This window comes from Mus pahari, chromosome 10 (assembly GCF_900095145.1).
Source record: "Mus pahari chromosome 10, PAHARI_EIJ_v1.1, whole genome shotgun sequence".
Classification (NCBI taxonomy): domain Eukaryota; kingdom Metazoa; phylum Chordata; class Mammalia; order Rodentia; family Muridae; genus Mus; species Mus pahari.
The window spans coordinates 62,832,664-62,851,691 of record NC_034599.1 but is presented as its reverse complement, the minus strand read 5'-3'; the positions used below and the strand labels follow the sequence as shown (position 1 = coordinate 62,851,691).

At 40.0% G+C, this 19,028-nt stretch overlaps 1 protein-coding gene across 4 annotated transcripts in view; it reads right to left on the bottom strand.

Moving 5' to 3' along the window:
- Vps13c (vacuolar protein sorting 13 homolog C) overlaps positions 1–19,028 on the bottom strand; it is a 155,572-nt gene that overhangs the window by 98,316 nt on the left and 38,228 nt on the right. For all 4 annotated transcript variants that reach the window (XM_029543807.1, XM_021206145.2, XM_029543808.1 and 1 more), the window contains 13 exons: positions 18,966–19,025; positions 17,090–17,170; positions 16,058–16,115; positions 13,793–13,920; positions 11,421–11,527; positions 10,243–10,414; positions 8,662–8,724; positions 5,766–5,892; positions 5,194–5,288; positions 3,009–3,151; positions 2,075–2,267; positions 816–930; positions 71–207 (listed from right to left, as the gene is read on the bottom strand). In XM_029543807.1, the coding sequence (XP_029399667.1) occupies positions 71–207; positions 816–930; positions 2,075–2,267; positions 3,009–3,151; positions 5,194–5,288; positions 5,766–5,892; positions 8,662–8,724; positions 10,243–10,414; positions 11,421–11,527; positions 13,793–13,920; positions 16,058–16,115; positions 17,090–17,170; positions 18,966–19,025 (1,479 nt within the window). The remainder of the gene's footprint in view (positions 1–70; positions 208–815; positions 931–2,074; positions 2,268–3,008; positions 3,152–5,193; positions 5,289–5,765; positions 5,893–8,661; positions 8,725–10,242; positions 10,415–11,420; positions 11,528–13,792; positions 13,921–16,057; positions 16,116–17,089; positions 17,171–18,965; positions 19,026–19,028) is intronic.

Below are 19,028 nucleotides of genomic sequence, written 5' to 3'. Positions count from 1 at the left end.
AGAGAGAGAGAGAGAGAGAGAGAGAGAGAGAGAGAGAGAGAGAGAGAGAGAGAGATGCACATATACCTACCTGAAAAGTACCAAAATCTAAAATGAGAAGATTTGACTTTTCATGGTGAAAACCTGTCTGTGGAATTATCAGATAAGAAGGCTTCAGATTTATCCTTAAATCGAGAACTTTCCGAGTCTCAATGATATGGGTAAGTCCTGAAAGAAGGCCAGGAAAACAATGATCAAGCTGTACATGGTGATACTACCAACAAAAAGACTAAATATTTCACTTGAAAGATATCAAGTAGTATCAGTCCTGCCAAAAGCTGCATTCTCTCTCTCTCTTATTCTCTCTCTTATCCTCTCTCTCGTTCTCTCTCTCTCTCTCTCTCTCTATATATATATATATATATATATATATATATATATATATAATACACATTAATATATGTTATTATATATTACAGTAAATCCTCCTGATTGTTAAGCAACTTGACATAATAGTCTGCTGGGTTCTTTAAAACTAGGCGTGCACAGCACCATGAACGACTTTGAAGAGTGGAGGTGGGGGTCATATTCTACCTCAAGGTCATTCTAAAGCTCAGGTTCTTGGCTATAATGCAGGAAAAGCATCTCCACCTTCCATTACTCTCTTCCTCTCTACCAAGTCTATTCAACTCTGAGTTAGCCATGTCCAGTGTATAATATAGACCAATTTTAGAAAGAAGAAAAAAAAAACCTAGACTACTTTAAACCCAATGTTTCCATGAAGATGGCCCCCTCTGGAGTTCAGCTGGTGCTGACAGACACACTAAAGACTTCACCTGTAGCTGTTCTCTCTTTAATCTCTTCCAGCTTCATCAATGTAGCTGATGTAATTTGCTCAAGATCCAACCCCTTATTTGACTGAAAGAATTCAACAACAGCATTGATAGTTTTCTGTAAAAGAAATTTAAAACAGGATAGGTTGTACTTTAAATCTACGTTACAAATCTGAAGAATTCACCTCATTTATAAACAGCTATGGCTTTGAAGCACAGGATCCAAAGCTATTCTATGCTACTACTTCCCTTCAGGAGCGAGAGACAACCAAAGCAAGGACCAGCCGAGTGAGCTGACAGGAGAGAGGAGAATCTGTACGTATCACGGCAGTGGCAAGAGGTCTCAGTGGCTTGTGGAAGTAGCAACTGGCACGCCCTCTAGTTCTAGCCTCCGGTTAGAGAGGAAAACCTATCCCTCAACACTAAACTTGGATTATGTCATACTTTGGCATTTAGAAAAGCAACGGAGGAAAGCTAACCGCTCTTACCTACATTTAAGACTTGATTATAAAAATATGAAAGATTTTATATGACAAAGAAAGTTCTGGAGTTGTGCAAGAACTTAATATAGATGTGGCTGTGTTAAACAACTGTACTACATTCCTAAAATGTGTAAGATGGAAAATCTTGTCACGGATATTGGCCTGCAATGTAAAACTATTGTCAACTTCATTTTATCATTGTGTGTGAGTGCTTGTGTACATGTGAACACACATGTCATAGCAGATGTATGGGGATCAGAGGATAGCTCTGTGGAGTCAGCTCTCTCCTACCGCCTTTTCTGGGTTCCCAACAACTGAACTCAGATCATCAGGCTTGCATAGCAAGAGCCTTTACCCTGGGCCATCCTTTTAGCCCTAAAATAATAAACTTTTTAAATTTATTTTTTGTATGTATATGGTACACGCAAGTGTAATATATAATCATGTGTGTATGTGCCTGAGTGCACCCATGTTCATGTGCAGAGGACAGAGGAGAATTTGCTGTCCTGTCCTGTTAGCCTCTCCACTTTATTCCCTTCAAGCAGGGCTTCTCGTGAACATGGAGCTAGGCTGGAGGTCAACAAGTCCCACCAATCCTGCCCGCCTTCCACAGTGCTGGGATACAGGAACCTGCCCATAGCAGTCTTCTACTTGAATACCAAGGATACAGACTCATAGCCTTGTATTCCATAGCTTACTAAGTTTCCCCTTGCACTTAAATAGTAACCCATCCCACAACCCTAGAGACAGCTTCAAAAGTCGCTTTATGCCTGCACTTACAGCATCATAGATGACCTCCACAGGCTGAGACTGAACAATCAGAGTCTGGTCAGCAGGACTGTTCTCGGGGTTGGTTTCAAACTCAATTTTGAGCAAGGATGATGTAGTGTCACCAATGGAAGCCACCAGTGATGGCACAATGTCTTGTTGTCGCAAGCCTGTGACGTACCAGTGTTCTAATTTTGCTTCTATCCTATCCAATGAGGAAAGAGCAAGCATGTAACAGATAAAATTATAGCTATCTCTTTGAAAATTGCCCTGACAACCAGACCTATGCCCAAAGTTACAGTTCGTCTTCTTAAGTTGACCTCCGTTTACCTACAAAACCAGCTTTTGTTGCTGAGAGTCAGTGTCTCCTTAGCTATTTATCGTCCACAGGAAATGCCTACATTAGTCAACCCCAGGACATGGCATAGCATCCCATCACAGGGTTTAAACATAGATAATGCTATCACCGTGTTTCTACATCACTCCCACATCCTCTAGCTGCCTCCTGCTTCCCTTGGAACCCTTCCCATCCAGCTGTCTATACCTCCTACTGTTTCAGTTTCCCTCTCCCACAACTGAGCCACAGAGTATGCCTGTCCTATTTCACGCCATGCTCTACAGCAAACTGTCTAATTAAATATGTGACAGTCTTCAATTAGCTCTTTGGCATATCCTCTTGTCAGATACAACATAAATGTCCTGAAAACAGAAATGTACTGTACCCTAAACCACTGCCATGGGGCGGACACTCTAAATAAAACACTACCTGACAAACACTTGCAGAAAGGAGAAGAGGACAGAAAAGTGAATTACACAAGTCACAATAAAACATGCAAAATAACAGAAATGAAAGAAAAGCTGTTTCTCTTCAGTATTTTTTCATGTTGTATAAGATTATATATTCAGGGCCTAAAGCCATAAATGAAAATAAGTTCTTAAAGCTTACTTCAATGCTTGTGCTCCTGGTCGCTGGGACACTTGGGTACCCAAGCCAATTATCTGGATTCTCAAGATTTCTGGAACATTCCTGTTTTCTCTTATTATAATAGAGGTGCTGACCAACTTCAGAGTCAGTATATGGGCCACATACTAAACAGGAATAAATAAAAACAGTTAACATGCAAATGACTGCTAGCTTTAATGGTTTCTCTTTAATTAAATATGGTGGCTTATCAAACAACTCAACAAAGCTTGTGGGTTCCAGCACCAACATACTCTCCATGAATAAACAAGACTAGAAAACTCAATGAAAGCCTATCAGACCAACCCCACACTTACAAATGATCCAAGTTTGTCTGCTTAGTTTTAAAACAACAGTGACAGAAGCAGAGAGTGTCCACTGAGAAGCCTTCACTTAAGCAAGCTAAGCATATCAGACCAATGCTCTAGCTGAAGAAAAGAGAAAGTGAGTGGAGGAAGAGAAAAATAATAGTTGGGAGGGGACGTGTTGGGAGATACGGGGGACATGGAAGGGGGAAACAGGTGGATTTGATCATATTTCATTGTAGTCATGTATGAATTTCTCAAGAATAAAGAAAAATTTGAAATTATACTATAAAATAGAAAACAGTAAATAGAAATGCACTTCATTGATTAAAACAACATACACAGGAACTAAGTGAACATACACATCACTATAATGGGGTATGGCTCACAAACAGCAAAAGCCAGACAGAGATAGAATTATAGACTAAAAAAAAAAAGAAGAAGAATTGAACAACCTAGAATTCTAAACACAAGGTAGGGGAGTATCCTTAAGACAAGCAGGAAAATATTACAAGCAGCTCTTCGTTAGAGGGAAGAAAACTACAGACATCATTCAAGAGAAGGGAAATATGGGCAAGGGTGAGAGAGAGAGAGAGAGAGAGAGAGAGAGAGAGAGAGAGAGAGAGAGAGAGAGAGAGAGAGAGAGAGAGAGAGAGAGAGAGAGAGAGAGAGAGAGAGAGAGAGAGAGAAATGAGCACACACAATACACAACTCACTGACACTCCCCATCGCCCCCAAATCATCTCCAGAGTCAATGTAACCTCTAACAGCACGACAGCACTACAGCAACATGTATTACTGAGAGCACAACCTGACTCTAAAAGCTATACACAAATGCAAAAGATAGGACATGAGCTGCAAGTAAATCCATAGACAACAATGGAAGGACAAACCTTACCCAACTTAAACTGGGCACTTACAAATGAGCCAGGATGGCCAACAAGCCATGGAAACATGGTCAATATTATTATTGGAGAATACAAGTTAAAAAGACAGTAAGGTAGCACACCATCCTCTTAGAATGGCTAAAAATAAACAGAAAGAATGACCATCACAGTGAGTGATGTTTAAGGAACTTCTGTTTAAGTTATACATACATCTGCCCTGTCACCCAACAACCTCACTCCTAGGTACTGACTCAGTGGAAATGAAAACACAAGTTAAAAAAGAAAGAAAGTGAAATAGAAATAAAGACAACCCAAGTGCGCTTTAACGAAAGCATAAGTAAGTAAGTTTGGGTATTTTCAAAAGATAGAATCCTACACAGCAGTGAAAATGAGCAAAATATATTAGGTACAACAGTAGAGATGACTCCAACAGCAAAGCAAGATGAGAGAAAAATGCACGTTGTGCCTCCATTTACAGAAAGACAAAAAATATGCAGAACAAAATCATGTTATCTATAGCAAAACACAAAAGGAAATGAACAAATGCTTGTGGGAATAATCAAGACACGGGTTATCTCTGGATAGAAAGGAGGGGAGGTATGGGAGTGTCTAGGATGGTTGCAATATTCTAAACCTTGACACTGCAAGTCACTACAGCCAGTGACCTTTCAGCCTATCAAATAAGCAGGCTTTTTTTGATTTGTTCCCTCTTGCTGAGTTAAATGTCACAATAAAAGTGTTTTGAAGATTGGACTGCACACTCTAACAAGAACCTACATCAGGTTCTCTTTCACTCAGTCAATCAAGCAGTCCTACCACTGAGGAATTTTGACTGGTAAGGTCCCAGGACAGCATATGGCAATGACACTGAGGACAACATATTACAGTAGCTACTTAGAATATCACTAATTTAACCCAACCCAAGATAATCCAGCAAGTGAATCAAAACGCATGTGAAGACAGACCTCTGACACCTACCTGCTTGGGCAAAGCCAAGTTGTAGGTGTTCTCACTGTACCCAATGGCAGTGAAGAGCTTGTCTTTTTCCTCTGGAGTCATAAGGTCATCGATGGCTGTGAGACAAGACAGTCATTCAGGAAATGAATGGCTTCGGTTTTACAGATAATTTTTTTAAAGTCTACAGATAGAAATGCTAAAGCAAAACCAGCCACCTAATTCCCTCTGACACACTACTTTGGCTTAGTTAAAACTGTTGGTGTTAAGAAACTGCAAAAAGACACTCGCTGTTAGGGTAATTCAGTTCTCAGATATACATATTTTTAAATTCCCTAAAATTTTCAAAAACAAACTTGTCATTAAAGTGAACCTAAAGCTTAACAATAAGGAATGTTGATGCTGAGACCTATAAGCATAGACACGTTAAATTTCTCACAAGCCATTTTTCAATAAATTTGAAGTTTTCTCCAGGTAGATATACAAGCAATTATGCAGTCTGTCATATCGTTCATAGATGCCTGTGCTGGATGTGTGGGGCAGAATCTGCATGGCTTTTCCCTCATCGGGTCAATGACTCCTGCACTGAGACTTACTCTCAGGGACTGAGGATTCCTCATCTCTCTTCTTAGAGTCTTTCTTGCCCCAAAACCCACTAAACCAGCCACGTTTCTCTCCTGCCTCCGCAGACTTTTTCCTTAACTTCTGCCCAGAATGAATGACCTGAAAAATGAAAACTGAAGATTAATTCAAAAGAAATACTCTGTTCACTGTTAAATCTATCCATGGTCGGTTTTGTTGAATGCTTTGATGGAGTAAAACAGCAGAGGAGGCCAATCATTTCTTTCTGAAATGAGCCTCATAGCATGCTCTACGGATAACCTACTTCCTACACCTACTAATAGAATTTAAAGAAGGCACACTGTCTAGCCATAACTGAGACTGTGGGTGAATTTCTCTGTGTACTGTAATGTGCAGGTACTTAAGGAGGCACTGGAATCAGGTTTGTAATTGAAAACAATTCTTATAATGAAGATGCTTCTGCATCTGAAATGTATTATTCTAAGAAGCACATTTCAGAATTTACACACATTACAGGTTTGCTAAGCGGTCTGTGGTGGGACGGAGAGATAGTAAGGGAGAGAGCCCTCAGAGCAGTCTCACCTCTTGCTTCACATACAGCCCAAGGTGCTTCCCACTCCTCCTCCTCCTAGCCTACTTATTCAGAAACCAGAAAACAAGTATGGGAAAAGAAGAGGAAGTGATTTAGACTCTACCATCATTCTCTGATCTTCAACAATCTTCAAATTCACTTTTAAGAGAATTTTCAATGGATAGTAAATCATTAACATATTTAAGTATCCCATAATAAAACAGTAAAACAATCCAAAAGAAAAGTTAAAGGGAAAAAGTAAGTTCTAAAAAAGCAAGCACTTGTTGGCATCCACAACAATGTCTGGGTTTGGTGATTGTATATGGGATGGATTCCCAGGAGAGTCAGTCTCTGGATGGAAGATACCAAAATAACCCAAGGCTTTTTAACTCTCTTATCTCAAGCCTGTATCAGGTAATATGGGTTCTGCCTTCAAACACCTAGACTCATGCACATTCCATCTCCTCCACTGAAACCAAGCTCCTCCCCTGTTGAGGTTTGGTCTTTTGCTATGCATTATAATGCTAAATACTGCCTCCCCTGCCCCCAAAGGCTTGACTGCCATGCACACCTTGCTCCTTAATTTACAACTATTGGTTGAATAAAGATGGTGACAGCCTAAAGCTGGGCAGAAGAGAGGTAGGTGGGGTTTCAGTTCCCAGGCTTGCTATGGAGGTAGGACCAAGAAGAAGGGGAAGTAGAAGGAGAGAAGAGAAGATGCTACTGGGTAAGGGACTTGTGGACTGGCCAAGTGGAGTAAGAGTGGCCCACGCAGAACATGGCAAGTCACATCTCAGGGTTATTGGTAGGAATGTAGACATTATAGCACATAGGGAAGGGATCTGCCCCCACTCTAATGCTGATTAAGGTTTATTATAAATACAAAGGTTGTGTGTCTTTTATCTGGGAACTGAATGATCAAAGGTGGAGTAGAAACCCCTGAGTGAGATTAAATACCTACTCACTGCCCTGCCACCCCTCGCCTGATAGCTCAATAGCAACTGGTCTCCCTATTAGTGTCCTCCTGTTCTCTCCTAGAGCTGTTTGCAAAGCAGCGAGAAGTTCTAAAGCATCCCCAATTATAACATCATGTTTCTCAAATTCAATATTAACGACTTGCCAATTCAAGCCAAAATCCACTGCTGCTTCTAAGATCCCACACAGCCTGGTGACCTCCCGGACTCCCAGCAGCCCCACTTCCACTTCACCCTACCACTTCCTGTAAATCACAGTGGCTGCCACCCTCCCCAGGCCAAAAGTTATCAACTGGTCCATTCCTTCCTCCTGAGTCACCTCTGCCCTTGCACATCTTTCTGGTGTCTCTCTCAACCTCCTTGGGTCATTGGTCCAATCCTTTCTGAGTGAAGCTTTCTCTGCCCTCCTGATTGAACCTGCAATTCCAGAGGTCATCACTGCCTAGCCAAAGCACTCTATATCCCTGATATTCATGTTTAATTCCTTCTCTCCCTTTGGAAGGAATTTCTTTATTTTGCTCACTTCCATATGCTAATACGAATGATAAAGAAAAAGATGAAAAAAAATCACTTACATAGTCATTCCTAAAGGCCAGGCCCACAACAAAGTGTTTTAAATGAATTATCACATATTCCCCCACAATAAACACAAGATACAGGTTACATTATATAAAGGAAAAAAACAAAGCACAAAGAGAATAAATAGCTAGTGTCAAGTCATAAAACCAAATGTCTGCAAAACTTGGACCATCTGACCCTCAAGTCCACACACTTAACCAGAATCAAGAATGGCAGAAATTCATTAAGTTTTTGCTAAGTCATATGGAATAGCATGTGCCTGACTCCGAAGGTTAACTGACAGTTCCGGACTGCTACAATGACGAGGAACTTAGATTTATTATGTTACGAAGTTTTGATTACATAGTTTTAAAGCTATTCCTTCTCATGTTAACAGTTTTTTCCAGCTAGTTTTCCCTAGACACAAAATGAAGCAATAAGGACCCATCCCTATTCTCATTTGGGTAAATCTTACCAACTTCTCATAAGACTCAGATTTCTTCATCCCGGGGCTAAAGAAGTGGTATTAACTTAATGAATAAAGATTAAAGTCAGGGCTGGTGAGATGGCTCAGTGGGTAAGAGCACCCGACTGCTCTTCCAAAGGTCCGGAGTTCAAATCCCAGCAACCACATGGTGGCTCACAACCATCCGTAACAAGATCTGATTCTGGAGTGTCTGAAGACAACTACAGTGTACTTACATATAATAAATAAATAGATAAATGGATAAATAAATCTTTTTAAAAAAAAGAAAAAAAGAGGTACATAAAAAAAAAAGATTAAAGTCAGTTAGGCAAAATGATTACCTCAACTTGTGCTTGTTGTCTCACTAAAATTATGTTAAAAACATCTAGACTCTTCTCCAAGTCCTGCAAAACAAAAGAAAAAAAAAAGAGGATTATATAAAACTGTACCCTATGACTGATACAATCATCTTGGCAGTACCACCACTGGCAGTGTGCCAAGGAAGCAGTCAACACAGGTTACTGTCACTGCTCGCAGCTGCTGCACTACGGACATAAAGACAGCTTTTTAAAGTTACAGGTTACTGTCACTGCTCGCAGCCGCTACACTATGGACATAAAGACAGCTTTTTAAAGTTTTTTTTCTCTCTCTCTCTTTTTTTTTTTTTTTTTTTTTTTAAGGAGAGAGTGTGTAGAGGTAAAGGAGTACTGGATAACAGCAGTAGATTCCCTGCAAAGACTGGAGTTCAGTCCCCAGCACCTACATCTGGCAGCTCCCAGCCACCTATAAGTCCAGCTCAAGGGCATGTGATATCCCCCTCTGGCGTCCTCCAATACCTGTACACATTTGTACAAATACACACAGAAACATGCATATACACATAATCTTAAAGGCATAAAATTTAAAGAAGAATGAAAACTGGAGAGCAGTTTTAGCTATTTTCTTGTGATCCTTAGTTCTTATTCTCCCCTCTTCTGTATTATTTTATAGATATTGTATTATTAATTACTTTTAAAAAAAGAATGTAAAATTACTCAAGTCACCAAGTAAACTACAGGAGAAACTGAGACTGTAACATTAACCAGATGACCTGAACCCTCATGAATTTGTTCATACTGCTGTCAGGACTATAGGACAGGCATTGTCTTCACTTGATTCCTGAGAAGAAACGTAAGCAGCTGAGAAACCCATGTCTGTATGTCTCTGACAGAACATCTGGTAAATACCAAGCAGAGTCCTGATCTTTGTCCCCCACACCTATGCCCTTCCTGTATCACATTGGTCACTGTCATGATTCCAAACCACAGGTGTCCAGCCCAGTCTTATATCCTGGACACAGTGACTGAATAGCAGCCACGGCCACCACATGTTATTAAGCAAATTCTGTATTCGGGGTGCGAGTAAGACTCCCAGCCTTTCTCAGGGAAAAGAGGTTTATATTTGTTGTGTTTATAAACAATATCTTAAGCTCTAAAATGGAGAGAACAGAATTTTTATGAACAAGATCTAACAAATGAACTAATGTCCATTTTCTAAACAGCACTAGGAAAACCAGAAACATTTTCTCAAATAGCCTGTAGTAGTTTTACTATATGTGACATTATGCTAGGGAAAAGGAATTGTTGGTTAATAAAAACACATGAAAAAGTAAGGAAGGACACTCTATTTTCTCATGTATGAGTCTGTTCTTTGTCACATTATATTCCTATTCCAACCAGATATATAAGAATGTTAAAGGAGCTGTGTGTAGTGGCGCACACCTTTAATCCCAGCACTTGGGAGGCAGAGACAAGCGGATCTCTGTGAGTTCGAGGTCAGCCTGCTGTGCATAGTGAGTTCCAGGACAGCCAGAGCTACAGAGTGAGAAACAGAATATTAAAGGATGATGAGAAGTTAGCAATATTAACATAAGCAAACTATACCTGTATTTGTTTCTGTATTTCTTCTGAGACTTTGGTTTGTGTTAACTTGGTTTTGTAGGCCATTTTGTAACTCTTGAGTAACTGCCTGTGGCTTTTTATGTTACTCCATGACCACGGTTGAGTATATCTTCTTATATGAACTTCAAGAACAGAATCAATAGCGTATTTCCACCTGAAGTCAATTTTTTTAATGTACATGTGAATATAAAAATGCAAGAAAACAGTTTAGACTTCTCAGAGATACCGCACCATTGATTTTGCTGTTGTTGTTGTTCTTTACCATCTATAGTAACTCCAACAGTAACACTGCGAGTCTCCAGGACAACACCCTGACCTAAATAGATTAAGCAAAGGAACATCCAGGAGGAGGATCTGCTGAAGCAAAACCACAACGGCACAAGATGATGCATGTGGGAAACAGTACGGTCATGTGCTTTACAGCAACTTCTTGTTAAATGGCATACCACATCCAGCACAATGGCTTCATGGAGCTATACTATCTCGTGATGACTATTATCTCATGATGGCATAGCTATCTTAGTTCCCACTGCATGATACCCACAGGATCCTGAAATGCATTTCACACACACACACACCTCCACTGCTAAGTGAAACACGGCTATAGGCTGTGTTCTTATACCCTTGAGTCCATGTGGAAAACTGACAAGACTTTTAAAAACATGTTCGAAATCTTAATGCTAAGATAAACTTTAGGAGTCCAGAAGCAGAATATCAAATGAGGCATTAATGAGGGTAGGGGGAACCAGCAAAGACAGAAAAGATCTCTCTTTTCTTATTGTTTTTAAAGTGTCTAGACAATAAGACCTTAAACCTTTCTTAACTCTGAAGGCCCTGACTATATGATTATTCATCTCTCGGAAACAAAAGAACAAAAGTAAGGCAATGACTCTGTGCTCAAGCGCTTGCTCGATGAGCAACCCAAGAACCTGAGGCATATCCCCAGAATGCATGTAAGCGTTGGGTTCCCTGGCCCACAGCTGCAGCCCCAGTGCTGAGGTGATGGGAGATGGCCAGGTTCAATGAGAAACTTTGTCTCAGAAAGCAGGGATGAGAGAAGCAATCAGGGAAGACATCCAACATTCATCTCCAGTCTCCATACCTATGCACACAGGCAAGCGCATCTTCATACAACAGAGGGATTGGTGGGTCTAACTTACCATTGCCGACAGTTGGTGTGAAGTGGCAAGCAAGGTTTGTACTTCCTGTATGGTGCATTTCTAACCATATAATCCAGTGACTCCAAAAAGTCAATCATACTTAAATACTATTGAGACAAGAACAAAATTAGGTTTGTTACAGTGAACATATAAATAAAAATTAGATTTGATTCTTTTTCTAGAGGACTCCAAAAATCTCTGATAATTCAATAATATACTAACTATACCTGATTAAACATAACATTACCAATTACAGCAAGATACTTTAAGATCTTTTTAAACTGTCACACAACCAGTAATACACATCCTTTTTTCAAATTCAAAAGTGGAAAAAGTATGTGTAGTGGCTATTCCTGGCTGTCAACTTGACTATATTTGAAATGAACTACAATCCAGAATTGGAAGGCTCACCAGTGAACCTAATCTGGAGNCTGGGAGATAGAAGTTTCTGATCTGGATCTTGGTATGGAGATCTTGAGACACAGTGGTGATTGAATCCAGAAGATTAAGACAGGGAGATCTCCGAGTCCAAGATCATCTGGGATTAAAGGTGTGGTGGCACACACCTTTAATCTGGGCTACACCTTCTGCTAGGGACCATATAAGGACATTGGAAGAAGGGAGTCTGGCTCTGGCTCTTTCGCCTTCTTGCCGTGTGGGACTCAGCAACTGCTAGATCCTTGGACTTCCATTCACAGCTACTACTGAACCATTGTTGGGATTTGGACTGCAGACTGTAAGTCATCAATAAATTCCTTTACTATATAGAGACTATCTGTAAGTTCTGTGACTCTAGAGAACCCTGACTAATACAGTATGTATCTTGGAAATAATAAAATGGTATGTCTCCCAATGTTGATTGTATTTGTGTTTCTGAGCCTGCCTGCTTTTCCTCTGAACCAGCACTTCACAGCTACAGTAGCAAATTCCCAAACTGCTACAGAAAACTAAGGCCTAACTAAGCAAGCTGAAACTATTGAAGCATTCACTTTACTACCAACACAACTTTGTGTTGTACAGGCCTGACAAACAGTTCAAATAAAGAGAAACACACAAGGAGAGGAGGGTAATGATCATAGGCTCCGCTAGACGAAGGGCTAGCTTCCTTTGAATCTTCCTTAATGTAATTCTATCTAACGGTTACGTAACAAATGTATATAACCTAAACTTCAACAATAAACTCGATCACAGATTTCAAAGACATAAGGAAGAAATCATACAAAATACTAGTTACACCTTATATTCACAATGTTAAAAATAAAACTGTAGAAACATTTTGTTAAGTAAAATAGATTATTAAGGTTTGTTTTGAGCTAGGCACGGTGGTACACATCTATAGACCTAGCACTCAGAAAGCTGAGACAGGAGGGTTGCGGCAAGTTCAAACCCATCCTGAGCAATATAGTGAGTTCCAGACCAAGCAAGACTAAACAGAAAAGCAGATACTTTCCTCTTTGGTGATGTAGCTACTGGAAAATCTACAATGGTAAAGGCCTTTCCCACTCTTTATTAGACAACTCTAAACTAAAAGCCCGTGCCTCATCCCCTCAGCTCAGGTCTCCAGCTCTGCTATCCAAAGCCCCTGCGCATATGATCACACTTGGAAAACAAACAGAGGAAAAACAGTTGCTCTAAAAATTAAACAAATGGCACCTGAGAGTTTGCTATTAAAAACTGAGGGGATAGGGTTGGAGAGATGGCTCAGTGGTTAGGAGCAGCAGCTGCCGATGCAAAGGACCTAGGTTTAATTCCAGCACCATGTGGCAGCTCACAACCCCCAATAACTTCAGTTCCTGGGATCTCATATCCTCACCTCATCTTCTTAGGCTCCTGCAAGCATGAGTGCCCATGTATTCACAGAGGCTCACATACTATACATAAGTACAAATAAATAAAAGTGTTAAAAACTGAAAAAGTAGCTGGAAAAGTAGCTCAGGGCTTGTACTAAGTTCGACAGCCTGAGGGCAATCACAAAAGCCTACAAGGTGGAGGGAGATAACTGAATCCTTCAGGTTGTCCTCTGACCCCACACACATGCATGCACACACACACACACACACACACGCACACGCACACACACACTGCTAAAAGATGAGAAGAAAAGCATACTGTAATTCTCCTACAATTATGATTTCAAAGGGAATAACATCATTCAGTACAGTTTAATAAGATCAAGTATAGTTTGGGGGAAAGAGCAGATTAATGGAAACTATTTGTCTGAAATCTCTTTTTTTAATCTTTCAATTTTTTTCATCAAATGTCAACAGAATGAAACAAAGATACCAGCACACCATAGACAACAACTAATGACAAGCACAAGAGCAATCAGGATTCAGGGCTGATTAAACCAGAGCTGCCCCCAGGAGCCTTACCTGAGGCTTCGTCAGCTCAATGGCAATATTCTGTACCTCTACGTTCCCATCAAGTTTGGGTGTTTTGAGTTCTGATTCTGCACCAGGATTCATGTAGAGTTTTGCAGAGGCTGATATTGGCTGGAAAACTGGTATCAAGTGGGAAGATAAAAGATAGGCTTATATGCTCTTAACTATGAACAACTATAAATAATTATGAGACTATTATACATTGAGAGTAAAAAAGTAAGTGATGCTATAAATATGTAATAAAATCACTATCAAGAAATATACAAGGCTTAAGATCTCACATAAATGAAGACAGCAGACACAGGACCTGCACAGGTCTGAGCCAGATGGGGTCCCAGCGCTGAGAAGGGAGAAGTGGACATGAGCCCCCACCCCTAACCAAGAAGCTATTTCCAACTGGCAATTGCTCACTCCGAGGGAATCTCACCGGGTATACAACAACACTTAAAGGCAGGCCACATGCCCAGTAATAGGGCCAACGCAACACTAACTCTATAGCATTTTCAGAAGTTTGGTTTTGTCTCATTATGCTTTGTCTGGACATTTTTTACTTGACTGGTCTTTTGATTATAAATTACAATTTCCAGTTTTGTGTTTTTATGGCTCTCCTGTGTGTGCTGTGTCTCCATGTGTATATGTGCTTATCGTGCTTCCTCTTTGGTCTTTTGACTGTTTTTCTGTTTTGTTCTATTCTTTTGTTTTTGTATTTGCCTGTTTTCTACAGAGAAAGGAAGAAGCACAGAGGTGAATGGATGGTGATGTAGGGAGGACCCGGGAGCCTATTTTCAATCAAAAATGAAAAATGAGTGGGGGGTGGGTAGCGCATGTGCAAGAGAAAGCGATATATAAGGATCTAGCAATTTAGGTAGCTAACTAGCAAGTTAGGTAGCTTGTTAGTTAAACCCAATCTCCATGGTTACCTGGGAGTCATGTGCTCCCAGGTAAGGAGAATATAGAACACAGTTCCTGTCTACAGCTAGGTTTCTGTATGATTTAATAATTTATTATTCATTTAAAATATTAAAATTGGAGAAATAAAATCTATTTTTTCTTAATAACTGACAAAATTTAGAAACAAATAAACTCATCCTAGGAAACAAATGGCCAGTATACTGTTTTCAAGTTCGCCATACACAAACAGCATGAGAAAAACTATAAATACTTTAGGGTTGAGTAACAGTAAAAACTAAAAGTCTACTAGGGATGATGATAGTGATACATTATACCTATGAATAGTATCAAGTCCACATAGGTGTACTTATTACCTTATAAGCATAATTTGCAATAAATTGTATAATATTTTGACTGACTTATGTGATTCATAAATGCCTAAGAATTAAGATGAATATTTTCTAAACTATTTTTATCAATAAAACTGAAATTTTTTACAAACTTTAAATTTTTGTCATTATTCAAGTGGATGAACATAACAGAAAGCACCATCATCTACAGCGATGAGCTACGAAGGACAGGAGGGAAAGCTTAGACAACCGGAATATGGAAAGAAATGGACATGAAAGTTAAGGATGATTATAAAGAAGCTCACTGAATAACAACAAACTTATAGCTTCTCGGGATGAAACAGATGAGCAGGAAACCCTGTCAGAGAAATAAAGGAGAGGCTGCCAGAAAATTACAAACTTGGGCGGGTTTGATGGCTCAGGGGGTAAGAGCACTGACTGCTCTTCCGAAGGTCCTGAGTTCAACTCCCAGCAACCACATGGCGGCTCACAACCATCCGTAATAGGATCAGATGCCCTCTTCTGGTGTGTCTGAAGGCAGTGACATTGTACTCATATACATAAAATAAATAAATCTTTAAAAAAAAAATTACAAACTTCACTTTAAAAAATATCCAGCGTGATTGTCTCACACTGCTAGAGGTGAGATGAATACCACAGTCCCAGAGATTCCAAAACCAGGGAAGGAAAGAAGGGAAAAAAAGAAGGGGAGGAGGGTAAAGGGAGGGGGGGAGGAGCCAAACCACAAGACAAAGAACACTGTAACAAGATAACAGAAGGGGAGGTCAAAAGAGGCTGGCTGTAAGCATGAGCCCTGGCTCCTCTGCCTCCCCCACCATTCTCCAGAACTGTGTGGCTAGGTCTAGTCCTGAGGAGTTACCATCCAAATACACATATGTGGCCAAATACCATAAAATTAACACATTCTGTTTCCTAAAGTAACTTCATTTCGAAACGTCTGTGGGAACATTGACCTCCATGTCTCTTCCATAAATGAATGTTCCCTGGTACTCACTGTACTGATGGTCTGGGGGGATGTTTGCACTTGTAAGAATTTCACATTTCAGTTTATCCTAAAGAGATTTAAAGTTGAGAATGAAAGAGAAAGACAGTCAGCCACACGTACCAAAAAGTAAAAAAAAAGAAAAAAGTTCTCACATCTGTGCCTTCATTGTTCTCTTACTAATAATTACCATGAGAAAAATCTACAGTATAAGTTTTTTTTTCCCAGAGAGGGTTTCTCTGTGTAGCCCTGACTGCCCTGGAACTTACTCTGTAGACCAGGCTGGCCGAGAACTCAGAGATCCACCTGCCTCTGCCTCCCAAGTGCTAGGATTAAAGGTGTGCGCCACCACTGCCCAGCTTCCCCCCGTTGGGGGGGGGGGGTTTACAGAGTATAAATGCACAGGTATTTTTCTTTATAATAAACATACAATGACCTAAATATCTAAGAGCATAATATTACACTCCTCTCTATGAAAACCACCCAGAATCAGTTAAATATCTATGACATCCTAGACAAAGGCTGAGTCTCTGTTAGAGTGTTCCTGGAATCGTAACGCTTATCTAATACAGAAAGTGTGGCTGTTCTGCCTCCCTTTTCTAACTGAAGAAATGAGACACTATCTCAGTACATTGAATTACTGGGCCACCCGTCGACCATGCAGAAAATCATCATCATGTCAGGGCTATTTGAAGACTTGTAAGACACATGAGCTCCAGGTCTGACGGGTGGCATCCTTACAATACTCGTAATCCTTCTTACAGGAAACAGCATAGTAAGAGCACCACGAACTGTGTATGAACAACCACAGAGGGCGCTGCAACAGACTCCCTGTCACCAGCAAGTGAATGGTTTCAAAAAGATCTTCAGAACCAGAATTCTCTTCTGAAGAGACGGGACGAAGTTCAAACGTTTTTTTCAGACTTTTGATTTAGTGCTATGCCAGTTAAACAAATGTCTGACAGCGTGTCCTCACTAAGGACCTCCCCTTTTAAACACACTTAGGGTGTGCAGTCATCACGTCAAGGTAAAAGCTGAAATTACCAAGATGTGCTCCCTCGATCCACGGTAAGACATGCAGCAGCCGACATTCCAATAGGCACTGAGACTGTCTAGCTTCACGAGCTATGCAAGAGAAACGGCAGTGGTCAGGCAAAGCACCCGAAACCTGTGCAACAGCAGTCAACAACGACCCTCCTGCTCACTGAAAATCTCAACGTTAAAGGAAAGAAAAACAGCCAAAAATGAAGGAGGGTGTACATAGGACTTTTAAGTTTAGCATTTGTTAATTTTTTAACGTTGTTTGATTTTAAATTTTAGCCAATCAGGATTCTGGGTGATCTACCTATGACTACTCTTGAGTTTAAAAGAGCAAATGTTATATTTTAAATTGGCTGTCTTAATTAATTTGTTAAACAGCCCGTTTCTGAATTTTAAAATAACACTGCCCTTGTCAGACTTGGGTATTTCATATAGATTGAATGTACTGACGAGAGAAACATTTTTTAAACGTGTTTCCAGGAACACAGTTTCAGGAAATTCACATTCGTTCCATTATCAAATAGTAAAAATTTAGCATCTAGCAGACTGTTTGCTCGATAAGAAAATCCAAGCTCCCTGCAGCAGTTATCAGGGCTGTGCTGAGGAGGACTAGAGAAAGAGCCTTATGGGCAGTCAAGCTGGGAAAGCTACAGACTGGATGGTGTGGGTGCTGGGGAGCAATCATGCTGAGGAACCATGGCAAGCCCTGACAAGTCCTGCAGTTAAACACAGCACACGCCTGCTCAGGTATGCATGGTGTGAAGCTTAACCATGTCGCTTGCCTCACCACAAATTATGTTTTCTGTATCTAAGACCTCCACTGGCTAGTCTTACATGAACCACCATCTGGGAGGTTGCTTCACTTGATGGATGAACCTAAATTCCAGTGCAGAGAAGTGATCACAGAAACTCATACGGTAAAAGCTGGATCCAAACCAGATCTTGGACTTTTCCACGCCTGACTCATCTTTATTAACAAACTACAAAGGCAACATAAATCCTTAAAGTTCAAGGCATTTTAGGCTCACTTAGTCACCCATATTAAACATATTTTCCCTAATGAGCTAACTTTGCCAAGGAACACATCAACTCTATTAAAATACCTCTGACACTCAACACATTTTGTTTGTACTTTATGAGGGAGAGCGTTAAACTCTCAATCAGTATGAAATACCTAAGTCTGTCAAAGGCAACAAGTATTAGTTTAAAATTCAGAAATAGGTTATTTAACAAATTGATTAAGACAGCCAATTTAAAATACAGACTCTTAAACTCAAGAGTGGTCATATGTAGATCACTCAGAATCCTGACTGGCTAAAATTTAGAATCAATCAAAACTGATTCCATAAATACATTAAATGTCTAAAGACATCTCAATTTTTAACTTTAAAATGATAAAAATAAGTTATTACCATTCTAAGAGGTACTATCAGGATGTCCACAATTGTGCACACAATATTCCCTGGCGTGACACTTGCTAGTTTTATCATACAGAGATTGTCAAGTTTCCTCTAAATACCAGCATTTTATATGGCCAGAAGTAGTTCCTAAGAGTTGGATCTTTTACTAGAAATCAAATATGCTTATACTTACTACCACGCCTCCCCAAAGTTCCTGAGGGCTTAGATGTTACTTTTGATCTACCCCCAAAAAGTACTGAACGCTTTTGCAGAGTTTGCATTGAAATGACTAAATGACCACATTTTGGGGGCCAACTGAAATGAGACACCTCTTCAAGCTGGCCCCAATGGCTGGATGCTGACATTGCTGCTCTCTCCTACTAACAGATACTTCCGTTCTAAAAGACCTTATCCACATGAACACAAAAACTGATCCCTACCAAGAAATTCTAGAACCGTGTATACGAAAAATATAATACCTTATATATGATTTTTTCTGCTTCATTTAAAATGCATGGAGTCCAGAGTTCATTAGTTGTCTA